Source organism: Aspergillus eucalypticola (assembly GCF_003184535.1).
Source record: "Aspergillus eucalypticola CBS 122712 chromosome Unknown BO83scaffold_8, whole genome shotgun sequence".
Lineage (NCBI taxonomy): Eukaryota > Fungi > Ascomycota > Eurotiomycetes > Eurotiales > Aspergillaceae > Aspergillus > Aspergillus eucalypticola.
The window spans coordinates 530,619-543,179 of NW_020290282.1; the positions used below are offsets into that span (position 1 = coordinate 530,619).

Sequence of the window (12,561 nt, forward strand, 5' to 3'; positions counted from 1 at the left end):
TTAACAGTATCCAGTAGTACTTACTACTTGGACGAGACCTAATCGTTTTGCTACCAATTCATGTCCAAGCTGTGTTGGAGGGTTAACGGCTCAATCTTAGCTGTATATATTTGTGCTACGCACCGTTAATACTAATGCTATTGCATATATATGCACAAATGCAAGTCCCCTGCTTAGTTGATATGGGTTACCATGCAATTAAATGGAGAATAAATCGAGATTAGAGTGTATGCCATACAACGCCCCAAACAAGCAAGGTGAACGTTAAAATCCCACTCCAATGTCAATGTGAATGGACGATGAGAGTCAACCGATCTTACCCGATCAGGATCCGGATGCATCGGATGAAGCAGCGACCCAATAATTGGGCTGCAGTTCTGCAGCGGACTGAAATCTCCTGGTGATGGTTACACAAAGAACACCTAAAACCAAAAGAGATTGTTTTTATTATTTGGCATGCGTTAACCTCAGGACGAATTAACGAAGATGATGTTTCACCGTTAGAAGAAACAACAGCCAAGCGACATACGTATACTCGACTCTATTTTAGGGTTGTAAACAACAAACAAACATCCACGAGTGGTACGGAGTCAACCCAACAACTGAACTGGACTACGCGGTCTCAGTCTCCATCGCAAACATTGGTTCGCTGCCCCGGCACTGCCTTTCTACACTCTACAGAGGACTGGCGTATCTTTGGCTGTCTGGTCGGCTCGGCTGTGTCTAGTAAGTTTAGTCTAGTGGCAGTGAGTTGTGGCACGTATGCACATCCACTTTTTCTACTGATCACTGATCGTATCATGTGCGCGGTTGGCCCTGACCCAGACATCCACCGCCAGTGATCATCGGATCATCGTTGTTCATCGCCCCGATTTTTGCCTTCGAGGGACGGCCGGGCAGGCGATTCCTCGGTGAGGGGCAATTTCCGGGCACGGAGGCTTCGACGAGTGTTCGATGAGATTGCCTGTTCGGGTGGGATCGACGTTGAGCTGTCTGTCCGGCTCTGCGTTGAACCGTGGTTCGGGGTTGGGGAGGGTGTCGGGCTACGCGGATACGGTAGGGTTTGGAGATGCCGAGAATTAACCACGTCTCCTCCTCGTGTGGTTGAGGATGGGGGGAAGGGACTCGTATACAGTATGGTTCCCGCGTTATTTTTGATAGGGTGAATATGATTGGTTGGCAGTTCCCAACCGTCTGAAGAGCGTTGTTTTTGTTTTGCTCTGTTCGTATGGAAGCTCGATAAGGGGTACGTAGTAAGATGGATTCATCTCATAATGGAGGGATGTACCTGGTTGCTGGGAAAGGGTGATCAATCCCGTCGGTCTCCTAATCTGATGGATCGACTGTTCTTGATGCTTAGCTTGGCGCTTAAACACGGAGTCGCCTCAGTTATCAGTTCCTAACGCAGGTGCCTGCTCTGGGTTACATCCGTGTTTAATGTCTACTTAGCGGTCGATCCGGCGAAGCGCTTAAGCGGCCTGCTTCACGATCGTATCGAATCGCCTCGAAACTGAGACGCAAGCGCATTTTCCAGGCGCTTGCATATAACGAGCAGCAGTTATAGTTCCTAACTTGCTTGAATCCCTGCTCGAAAACAAAGCCATCGTCGTCATTTCCTAAGCTGGACAAATGAAGCAGCTAGTATTCCTGGATGCCACTTTAGAGCCAGGGAGAAATCCTGAATAATCAGGTACTAGGTACATCCTGCCACCGCCTCGCACCCGGTCTAGAGCTGCAGCGGCAGGGATGTGCCTTGAGGATAGTTCACGGCCAGGCTGTACGGTGCATGTAAGTCCGCGGATGTCTTACATCCTGAGCTGCACGTCTGCACCAACCAGCAGGCGGCCCGTCAGGAGTGGGATCCTCTGCCGATTTAGACTCACCGTAGCGGCTGCTAGACTAAGGCCGACTAGAATATTCGAGGCGGGTTTCAGCTGGGTATAGCACCAAGTCGCACACCGGGGCAAGCAATCAAGATACTAACTTGCCTCGGTCGTGTGCCGCCGTGAATAATTTGACAGGCCCAAACCCACGAGGCCAGTCCAATCATCACGGCTTCAATAGTCAGGCGCATCCACCACGGGCGCAGGGGGAAGCCGAAGAAAGTCGACAGCGGCAAGTCAAAGGCTCAACGGCCGAGGTGCACCGGAAGCGCTAACCCGAAGCGGTACCGAAGGTGTCTACACGCGACGCGGTTTGTTGTATCTGTTACATAATCTGCTCGAGGCAGTTTGCCCGACAAAGACACCAAGTCATGAAAGTTATAGTGCAAAGTAGGAGAGACGCCCTGGAGAGGCGACTGGTTCGGGGACTGTCCGTGCTGGCCTGGAGGGGCACTGACCAATGGCAACGTGGCAAGACCATTTTAGCCAATCACAGTACAGCGATAACGAGCTGCAGGAGAACTCCAATCCGGAGGCGAGGTTCAAGGGATCCACCAACTTTGGGAAAAGCGGTTCTCCAGCTAATTGGTTTCCACTCCCACCGGTGCAAAGGCCCCATTCTGAGCAGCCATCCATCCAATCCAACCCAAACCCAGTCCATGCTTTCCGTTCCATCTCATCTCCCCTTCACCACCCTGTTTCTTATCCGATCGGATTGATTGGCACGGGGGAGCAGTCGGACACAACGGTCGGTCTGTCACCGCCAGAAAGACGTTGGACTTGATGGAGTCTTGCTTGCAAGGGGATGGGGATAGCAGTGGATGTATGTGTGGATATGTAAATAGTAGTAGTAGTAGTGTAGTAAGTATTAACTGCACACTGACTCCCCTTCCCGTGATCATTGGGAATAGGACAGACCATTCCTAGTACTTCCCAATGGGAAGGGAACACCCATGTACACAGTAGTAGCAGTGGTCTCGTGAACTCTTCCTAAGAGAGCAAGTCATCGCGGTCAAGGCGGCCAGTGGGTCTTACCTCGGGTGGAGTCCGCTTGCCAATGAGAAGCCACCCTATTTTGATTTGATGGGAGATTCACCGGTCGAGCGTTCCGTGGTCTGTAGCCGTCGCTCAAGAAGCGTGTCTCTCTGTCTGTGTCTGTCTCTCTTTCAGCTGCCACTATTACAAAGTAGACTATCCGATGGCGGTTGGAGTCCGCGTTAGGTGTCCGCTTTTTTTAATGGAGAAGCGGGCCCTCATCCATGATTAATTGTGGTACCTTACCCGGTAGACTCCCGTGCTTACAGCAGAGTGAGTGATATTGGCAGTTGGTGGGTTTGGAGAAGGGGAGAATAATGGGGACAGCTGTGTACATCGTGAGGAGTAGTGGGGGGAAGAACAATGGAGATGGCTCAAAAGGGAAAGTTATCAGATGCGGGCATAAATCCATTTTCGATGATGATACCGTGTTCCACCGTGTTCCAAGTCTTGTTGCCACTAGACCGGGATGCATACTTGATTGCCTCAGGGTCGAGAGTTGGAAAAGGATGATACAAGGTTGAGTCTGGGCCGCCCTGTGCATACCGCGGGGATGAATGAATCATCGATGGGCGGTATGGAGGGGAAAAGATACGGAAGATCCTCGATCCAAGGAATGCCCGGTGCGGGTGGGAAGCAAGAGGCGGTCAAGAGAGAGCAGGGGGGGGGAAGGTGTCCATGGTTGTTGTCATCATGACTTTCGGCGGAAAGGGGGAAGGAATGAATGGATATCGAGTGGTAGTGACTGGTTGGCGATGCAGCCATCCTCCAGTTTGGATATTACCGTGGACGGGCAGCAGGTAGTAACACCGCGTTTGTCCATCCCACCCACCCGGTACAAAATGTCATGAATCTGCCAAGAACCGGGCAGAAGTAGATAGATTGGATGTATTACCCTTTATTTTCATTTTCATATGACTATCACGGAAGAATTGCCGGTATACAGGGTAACGAGTATATTGCAGCTCTCGTCATCATTATCCCCCATCATAATAATACCAACTATTAAGACAGTCGGAAACACTCAGCAGAGTAACACTCCGGCGTAGTATCCGATATTCGTCTAAATCCCGGCTCTGGAGATTATCTTCTCTTTCTCAGGGCGGCCTCGGTAAAATGCCGTGCTGGTTTGGGGTTAGTCTAACCTGAATCCGTCCGATCTGCTGTTATGGATTGGTAACGCCGGACGATCGGGGAGTCCGTCCAGTTCCAAACAAAATCTCCTGGATTTTCCCTCCAGTCCTCGGCTACGGATTCGTCAGGGGAAAAACAATGGTTAGTCGAGTAAGAAATGAGTACGGGAAAGGAAAGAAACATGAATAAGATGAACTATCAGTAGGTCACGATCACATTCTTATGACATCTTGCAGGGCGAAAGGGGCGAGGAAGAGAGGAGAATATTATCCGAAGAAGCAAATAAGATCCCAAAAAGTAAAGTAACATTCAAGTCGTAGGAGACACATCCAGTAACAGTAAAGTAATAATATTCCCCCTTTGTTACTTACAGTGTAGGGTAGGGAAAGTAACTTCAGTCAGTCATCGTCACGATCAAGCGTAACTTTCTGGGAGTGTAAGGTCGCCTCCGATCCTCCAACGGCTCCACTCCCTGCCTTTCTTCGGGACTTTCTAGCCTCAACCTAAGCCGCCGTCGGAACTACCTTTCGAGTCCAAGCAGACGAAACTGCGTTGCTCGTCGGGTTAATTTAGCGTGTTCAAGGATGATGATAATTATTATTATCATCGGGGTCTCCATCCACTAGCGCATCTCCACAATGCATGGCAAAAAAATCGCCCATTCCCTATTGCCCATTTCCATTTTCCACCCACCCCCCATCCCCGTCCGGCGGATGCCACTTAATAATTCATTCATTCCTGCTGGGAGTGGTCCTGTAGGAGTAGAGTCTCGCTCTCTTATTAGTAGCCCTTCATCGCCCACCATTATCACCTGCTTCTCCCCCTTCCCTTTCACTCGTCCCGATTCGTTTCGAGTACCACCCACCCACTACTTAACTTATTTTATCATCTCACTATTTACTCACTTACTTGAACATCCCCCCCACGCGGTTTGCTTGTGCTGCAACCCGATTTCCTGGATCGATCCTCTCTATATCGCCTATCTCCAGATCCCAGCGTCATCACGAACTTTATCCCACCACTCTCCCGCTTGCCACTGCGATGCGCTTCTGGTTCCGTCCAGCTACTCTGTCAATGGCCATTAACTGATCTAATCCTCTCTGGTTACTGTTGGCATCATAACCCATCGATTCACTCGACACCTTACTGAAAGCGATAATTCATAATTCCCTCAACATCCGCTGCTATTAGTACTTGGTCTACTGTCACCTTATCTTCTACTTTTGACTTTCATCCTCTCAACTACTCTCCACTCTACCAACACTTGATAACCAACATCTCCTCCACCTTCTACCCAAAACCCTTTCTCAATATTTCAACACCTGTTATCATTTCAAATGGCTACCCACGTTGTGACTGCGACTACTACTGCCCCTGCTTTCACTGGCAAGCAAATTTCCGTCTACGGCCATCCCTCTCCTGTCAACTCGGCCGAGACCTCTCCCGCAAATAACTCTCCTACCTCTCCTCGCTATCAGCACTTGCCGCTTCAGTCGAAGCAACTTCGTCCCCTCAAGGGCCCTCTCTACGTTCCTGCTGCCTTGCGCCCGACTGAGCGTCCCCAGAAGGCCTCTTCTCCCCCGACTCCTCCCCGCAGCGTTCACGGTTCTCACGGTTCTCTCGACAGCCTGAACGAGGGCGAAGTTGGTGCACCTGTTACTCGTCATTCGACCATGGAGAGCTACAACAGCGGTCCTGCTGTCAGCAAGCTGGCAGAGGATGAATGGATGAAAAATGAGCACCTGGGTGAGGTCACTGGCCTTCCCACTCGTGATCACTGGAAAGTAAGTGAAACCACTTCTTCAGTCCTTTTGCCTTTGCCCCTGGGTGGACGCGTCTACTATATAGTATTGTCATGGCGCAAGCCGAGCTCCGAGTCGCGCCATAATTGCGTTGCGCGATATCGCGTGATCGCCATGACGACATCCAGGCAGCCTTGCAACAAACCCCCTTGCAAAGAAGCAAATAAATTGAACTTGTGCTAACAAAACCTCCCAACAGGCGGACTCTGCTTCCCCCAACTGCGACTCTCCCACCTGCCGCTCCTCTTTCGGTCTCTTCCTTCGCCGCCACCACTGTCGCCATTGCGGCCATGTCTTCTGCTCTTCCCACACTCCTCATGTCGTCCCGCTTGATCAGAATGCTCGCTTCCACCCCGATGGAGTTCCCTCCCGCGCATGCGACCTCTGCTGGAGCGCCTACCAGCGCTGGGAGGAATCTCGCACGGAGCGCCTGAGCAAGATCCAGAGCCTGCTCGATGCTCAAAGCAGAGCCTCCGACAGTGACAATGAAGAATGCAATACCGCCTCCGACCGCTCGGATATCTCGCCGGACGAGAATGCGAAGCCCGCCTTGACCGGAGTGTTGGCCCAGAGCACTGAGATCGCCGCTAGCGTCCCTCGTGGCTGGAACTGGAGCACTTTCTAATTTATTACGACAACTACGGCTGATGAACAACATGTCAATACCACCCATGTCCATTGAAACTACGACATTGGGAAGCGACTTCACTTCGTACATACCTGTTTTAGAACATACTTTCTGTCACTTTTCGCTTCTGTTTTACACCGTCTGGGTTTGTCTTTTTCAACCGTTTCGGTCATTGCTTGGAGTTTGCTCGGATGAATTGCGGATTTATGGCTAATGGGCTTTACGGGCGTTTGATTTTTTCTTTGTTTGTGAGCTGCGACAGATCGTCGACAGAGATGCGGGGGGCTTCTTTTCTTAATCTCGTTCTCCTTTTACTACTCAGGATACCCCGTCATGGTTGCTTATGCGCGGCGATCTCTTTGTTGGTTCCTTGTTTTTCGCTTCAGTGTGAAGTTTACTCGATGAGTTGTGGGGTTTGACATCATCATGATATGCAATAGACTTATTCAACAAACAACCAATCAAACCTCTATCTACGTAGCTGTATACTCACATGTAGATCTATCTATCCTCTTAACATCCCTTCAATACATACACTATATACACACGACTCCCCAAATCTAAGAAGACCCAACAGACACTCTCCTCCACATCCCCACATGCTCAATCCCCTCCTCATCCCACCTCCCCAACGCCTCATCCGTCTCAAACCCCAACCTCTTATACATCCCCTCCACCTGCACCTGCGCATGCACCAACACCAACCCCTTCCACTCCCCCTCGACCCCAGCAACATCCCTAAACGCCCGTTGAATCTCCCCCGAGTTCTGCGCCGCCCATTTTAGCGCCTCATCCACCAACACCCGTCCCAGCCCATACCCCCTCCACTCCTTAACCACCGCCACCCGTGTCAGTTTCACATACGGCTCACTTTTCAGATCCCATTTGGGGAGACTCGACGCTGTTTCAGGGTGCGTGAGGATCTCGTGCGGTGCGTGGGGTGGTGGCACGAGACGGATTACGGCCACTGGGGTGGGGGTGGACTCGGTGTCTTGGTGGTGTGCGTAGACTACCCATTGCCAGCTGCGCGGATCGTCCGAGTCGATTTCACCGTCCGGCGTGCAGTTTTGTTCATGAATGAAGACGTCCCGGCGGATGAGGAGGGCCGTGGTTAGGGGGTCCGTGGGGGTGGTGAGGGTGGTTGTTGGTGGGGGACGGTGAGTGGTGGGTTGGGGGAGGGTCCGGGTGGTGGGATGACGGTTGTTGTGAATGTTGGTTGTTTGGTGGCTGTGGACATTGTGTTTGGAGGGTGTGAGGGTGGTGTTTCAAGGAGGTGTGGAGAGAGTTGGTGAGATTGTAGGTGGAGGGAATTGTGTGGGATGGGGGATATGCGGGTTTAAGTATAGATCGGACGGAGATGCGGAGATAAGGCCCATTCCAACTATTTATGTGCCTCCTCGTGTTTGCTGGTGGGTGAGTCATTAGGTCGGTTGTGATAGGGTTGGGTATGTTTACCAGATTATTTACTTCTTGTCTCATCTATCTAGTCTGAGCGATGAGATAGGTTAAATATTTATATAATGGTCATTTGTTTGGTAATTGGTTACTTGATCTGAATGTATACTTAGTTATTTATCTCCTCCGATAACCCAACCAAACAATGCAAACACCAAGTTTTCCTTTTCCATCGCATCGCATCGCAACTCACAATATTCACAACTCTACCATGCAATAACCACCACTTCTCTCCCTTCCATCATGTCCCTCTACTACGACGCCGTATCCATCCTCACGGCCCCCTCCACCACCGGTGGTTCCTTCAAATCCCGCATCTACAACGCCCGCAACATCAAATCCGCCCCGGCGCAAATCTACGCCCTCATCATCGAAGCCTCGAAATGGGATATTCTCCTCAAGGAAGTAATAGAAGCAGCGGGGATCCTCAAGCTTGAACCGAAGGTACATACACATATCTCCACATATACACACATACCACTTATCCCCACCCGCTCAACACACCCACGAAGCAATCCATTTCAGAGAATACTAACTAACCACAAGCCCAACTGAACTACAGCTCACCCCCCTCCTCTCCCTCCTCCTCGTGCACGACCTTCTCCTCGCCAAATCCGGCCTGGCCGCCAAATCCACCCACCCCCTGCGTCAAACCATCGAGCGTCACAAGACCCGCCTCCGCGGCGAATTCACCAAAGCGCGAGTGCGACGCGGATGTGCCACGATCCCGGCGTTGAAAGATGCCATCGCGAGGGAGAAGCTCGCTCTGCAGGGCGCAGCAGGCATATCCACCGCAATATACCCGCGCTGGGTACGAGTAAACAACATCCGCACGACGCTGGAGAAACAGCTCTCCACCACGTTCGCAGGCTACGAACAGGTCTCGTCATTAGCGGAGCTTACCCTCCCGAAGAGAATGGTTCTCGACCCCCATGTCCCGGATCTTATTGCCGTTGCGCCGGGAGCGGAGTTTACGTCGTCGCCGGCGTACAAGAACGGGGAGATTATTTTGCAGGATAAGGCGAGTTGCTTTCCTGCGTATTTGCTTGTCGGGGATGAGGATGAGGGGTGGGATGATGGTGGTGGATTGTTGGATGGGTGTGCTGCGCCGGGGAATAAGACCACGCACATGGCCTCGTTGTTGGCGAAGCAGCAACGGAAACATAAAAAGGGAACCGTGAATGGGGATACGGCCTACCACATCTTCTCCATGGACCAATCGCCCATCCGAGCAAAAACTCTCCAGAAGATGGTCTCCACCGCCGGCGCAGACACCATGGTGACCGTCCTCCCAGGACAGGATTTCCTCGCTCTGGATCCAACTGATCCCCGCTTCGAGAACGTCTCAGGCCTACTCCTCGACCCGAGCTGCTCCGGAAGTGGTATCATCGGTCGCGACGACGTGCCTAAGCTTACACTCCCTGAGTCTACTACAACCTCCTCCTCCTCTTCTTCGACAGGGAAAAAGCGCAAGCGTCGCGCCAACGATGAGGACGACAGTCGCGAAGGAAAGAAACCCTCCTCCTCCACCACCACCACGACAGAATCCCCCTCGGCAACAGACGAAAACGACGTCCCAGTAACCGGAATGACGGAGGAGCGCCTCATCAAGCTATCGAATCTGCAGACGCGGATTGTAGAGCACGCGTTGAGTTTCCCTGCCGCGACGAGGGTGACGTATAGTACGTGCTCGATCCATTTGTTGGAGAATGAGGCGGTGGTTTCGAGGATTTTGGCCTCGGAGGTGGCGAAGACGCGTGGATGGAGGGTGCTCAGGAGGGATGAGCAGCCTGTCGGGATGAGGAAGTGGGTGCATAGGGGGGTTAGGGAGGAGAGGGGGGTTATGGGGGGTGCTACTGGTGGTGAAGGGGTTGAGGTGACGCTGTCGGATGAGGAGTTGGAGGGGTGTTTGCGGTGTTGGCCTGGGGATGAGGAGGGGACTGGGGGGTTCTTTGTTGCTGGGTTTGTGAGGGATGAGGATGTAGCTGGGGAGAGTAAGGAGGGTCGTCAGGATGAGGATGAGGTGGATGAGAAGGAGGAAGAGGATGAAGAAGGGGAAGACGAGTGGGAGGGATTCTCGGATTAAGTTCATGGGTCTATCATAAAGTAAAGTAAAGGGGACATGTACAGTACAAAAGCAAAGTCATGTATAGGTATAGAACGATCAAGAGGAGAGGAACTTCCTCTGCTTATTCCGCGTCCGCTGCAACGTATACACCTCCAACTTCACCGCAATCATGACGATATCCATCCCATCTCCCTTGGCCCTCGGTTGCATGCACAGCCGCCACTGTCCGTTGCGGACAATCCACGGACGATTAATGGACGCCTCTTCAACGCGCTTGCGCTTCCTCGACGGCTCCTCTGACAGGTTCTCCGAGCCGGACATGCTGTCCCGGAGAATGTCGGGGAAGTACTCCCTTTCTCCATCGACGGTCATGTCGGTATCCATTGAGAGAGAGGCCCAGAGACGGTCTTCTGGTGCACTCTCTTTTTGTCCCGCTGGGCGGTTCTGGTCGCCCTTCTTCCCCGCTATCACCTGCAGAAGGCTGCTTACGCGGGCTTTCGTGGTGCCCAGAAAGGTGGGACGTCTGCTGGTGATGTCGAGGATGGTGCTTTCGTCCCCTATCTCGAGGATGAGATCGTACTTCTTATCATCGACAAACGGGCGAGAGTAAGTGACCAAGGCTGCAGACATGGTGTCGGCCTGAGTGTGACCGGGAGGAAGAGCGATGTCTTCTACGTCGATGCCTGACCGACGGACGTCCTCGAGTCGAATGACAATCTCATCCCGTTTGCGGATGGGATTGAAGCTGATATGGTGCGGTATGAGCTGCTGCTCTAGACCGCGCAGATGGAAGTAGCGGCAATCCCGCAGGAGCTCTGCACGATGCGCTTCGTTTCGAATATCCAGAGGATATCCGCGAAGGAGATGGAGGAGCTGCGCAAAAACCTCTCCCGAGCGGCTGGGGACGCTGGGTGGGGTGATTGCCGGAGGTCGCAGGAGACCCTGACGGTCGAGCCCGGGAAATACTTCCAGTGGCGAGGCGAAGAAGGCGGCAAATCCCAATGTGAAGAAATTCGGCGAATCCCCTGGGCTAGAGAAGATATCGCGAGGAATCTGGAAGTTGTGACCGCCAATTCGGACGAAGATCTCCGACTCGAAGAGTTGGGAGATCAATCGAGGAACTGGTAGTGTCAGTACTTGCTTTCTCAAAATGATGTTGTGGACGGGTCTCCTACGGCTATAGAATTGGGCATCCGCAAAAAATTTGACGAACTGTGGCCCATCTTTGGGCTGTATATGGTAGCCTGATTGGCGACAGTTAGTTGAGACGCTGCATTCTGCGATACGCGCTACTTACCTTGCAGATGCCTGGCAATCTCCTTGAATGTGGTGGGATCCCGGTCGATATACAGGGTCCTGACGTTGGAGATGTCTCCGTTCAGGCGAAGCTGCTCCTCGAAGAAGCGGGAAAAGTATGACGGAGCTTGACAAATTTAGCAAGGAACAGCATGAGGGCGACTGGTTCGGGTCGACTGACCATCGGAAGCAATTGAAGCTCCCGAGAGACGGAAGAGCTCAGTTCCTATCTGAATGGAGAACACCTTCTCCAAAGGAAGGGTACATTTGGGCTCCCCATTACTGGGAGATTGGCTTAGCGTCGGTCGGCCAACTCCACTCGACATTGTGGATTGTGTAATGATGTTCCGCAGTGGAAGGCCTTGTTGGATTGAATCAGACGTGTTCAAGCCCACGCATGTGGTGATGCTCAAGATGGAATGCACGGCACGTACTGCGGTATGACTGGGCCTGCAAGGGGTCCCTCACTCCACAATGCACGGTCGGAAATGAAAGTAGCTCCCCCGGGACGTGTGCGGTACAATGGTCTGGCCTCTCCAAAAATGTATAGTGAGAATATAAGAAAACAGAACCACGAAGTCCCCAATTTGAGCACGTTGTCCACAAAGTTGACTGCTCCCGTTCGGATCAGCTCTGGACAAGAGAAGTTGATAATTTCAGTCCAGCTCAAGAGGAGAAAGACGACAGTTATATGCGAAAAAATCTCAACTGTGAGCTGGCGAGAAGACCCGTTGAATCACATCGTGAACCAACAACAGCCCTGGGATGTTCTGGCAGCGGAATCAGCCAGAGTTACGCGCTCGGAGGTTCGGCGCGCGCATTCCGGGCGATGGGATTGTCACGCACAGCGGTTAACTTTGGCTTTTGTTCTTCTCGCCGTGAGGGCAGGTTCTGTTGGACCAGGGTTATATTGGAGTTTGATTCAGCGGATATCAGAGCAGCATGAAGACTGGAGCAATCAGGATGGAGTGCAGCGCCTTGTCCTCGCAAGCCACCCGTTGGATGTACCGGCGGGAGATGTCATCGGAACCGTATCGATCGTATTGGATGAACTGACTCCCCTCACGACATGGTGACGCTTCAATTGCAGTAATTGCAGTAGGGCGAAAGGGGTACTGTTGGTTGAGTCGAGGGGACAAAGCATTAAGGACAATCAAGCTTGACATTGGCATGCGAGATTCACATGGCAAATGTGTGAGTGAGTGAGTGTCTAAAAGAGCATTCCCCGCACCCAAAGAATGGCTTTTCTTTTTCCCTCGG

The 12,561-nt window shown here is 52.1% G+C and overlaps 5 protein-coding genes across 5 annotated transcripts; 2 read left to right on the top strand and 3 right to left on the bottom strand.

Annotated features, from left to right (window-relative positions):
* Positions 1-3,049: 3,049 nt before the first annotated feature.
* BO83DRAFT_377156 (uncharacterized protein) lies at positions 3,050-3,629 on the bottom strand. The gene has a single exon (XM_025530916.1). It carries the CDS (start codon positions 3,482-3,484, stop codon positions 3,293-3,295), a length of 192 nt encoding a protein of 63 aa, XP_025389677.1. The 5' UTR covers positions 3,485-3,629; the 3' UTR covers positions 3,050-3,292.
* Positions 3,630-5,389: 1,760 nt separating this feature from the next.
* BO83DRAFT_436189 (FYVE zinc finger domain-containing protein) lies at positions 5,390-6,479 on the top strand (the record flags this gene model as incomplete). Its single annotated transcript, XM_025535939.1, has 2 exons — positions 5,390-5,836; positions 6,054-6,479. The coding sequence occupies 2 exons, from the start codon at positions 5,390-5,392 to the stop codon at positions 6,477-6,479; spliced, it is 873 nt and encodes a 290-aa protein (XP_025389678.1).
* A 563-nt stretch (positions 6,480-7,042) lies between these two features.
* BO83DRAFT_407131 (GNAT family N-acetyltransferase) lies at positions 7,043-8,179 on the bottom strand (the record flags this gene model as incomplete). Its single annotated transcript, XM_025533931.1, has 2 exons — positions 7,043-7,709; positions 8,148-8,179. 2 exons carry the CDS (start codon positions 8,177-8,179, stop codon positions 7,043-7,045), a joined length of 699 nt encoding a protein of 232 aa, XP_025389679.1.
* BO83DRAFT_416019 (rRNA (cytosine-C5-)-methyltransferase RCM1) lies at positions 8,097-10,023 on the top strand (the record flags this gene model as incomplete). The annotated part of the gene is made up of 2 exons (XM_025534673.1): positions 8,097-8,381; positions 8,500-10,023. The coding sequence occupies exons 1-2, from the start codon at positions 8,181-8,183 to the stop codon at positions 10,021-10,023; spliced, it is 1,725 nt and encodes a 574-aa protein (XP_025389680.1). The 5' UTR covers positions 8,097-8,180.
* Positions 10,024-10,101: 78 nt separating this feature from the next.
* Positions 10,102-11,627, bottom strand: BO83DRAFT_387351 (uncharacterized protein; the record flags this gene model as incomplete). Its single annotated transcript, XM_025532709.1, has 3 exons — positions 10,102-11,249; positions 11,303-11,428; positions 11,483-11,627. The coding sequence occupies 3 exons, from the start codon at positions 11,625-11,627 to the stop codon at positions 10,102-10,104; spliced, it is 1,419 nt and encodes a 472-aa protein (XP_025389681.1).
* Between the last annotated feature and the right edge of the window lie 934 nt (positions 11,628-12,561).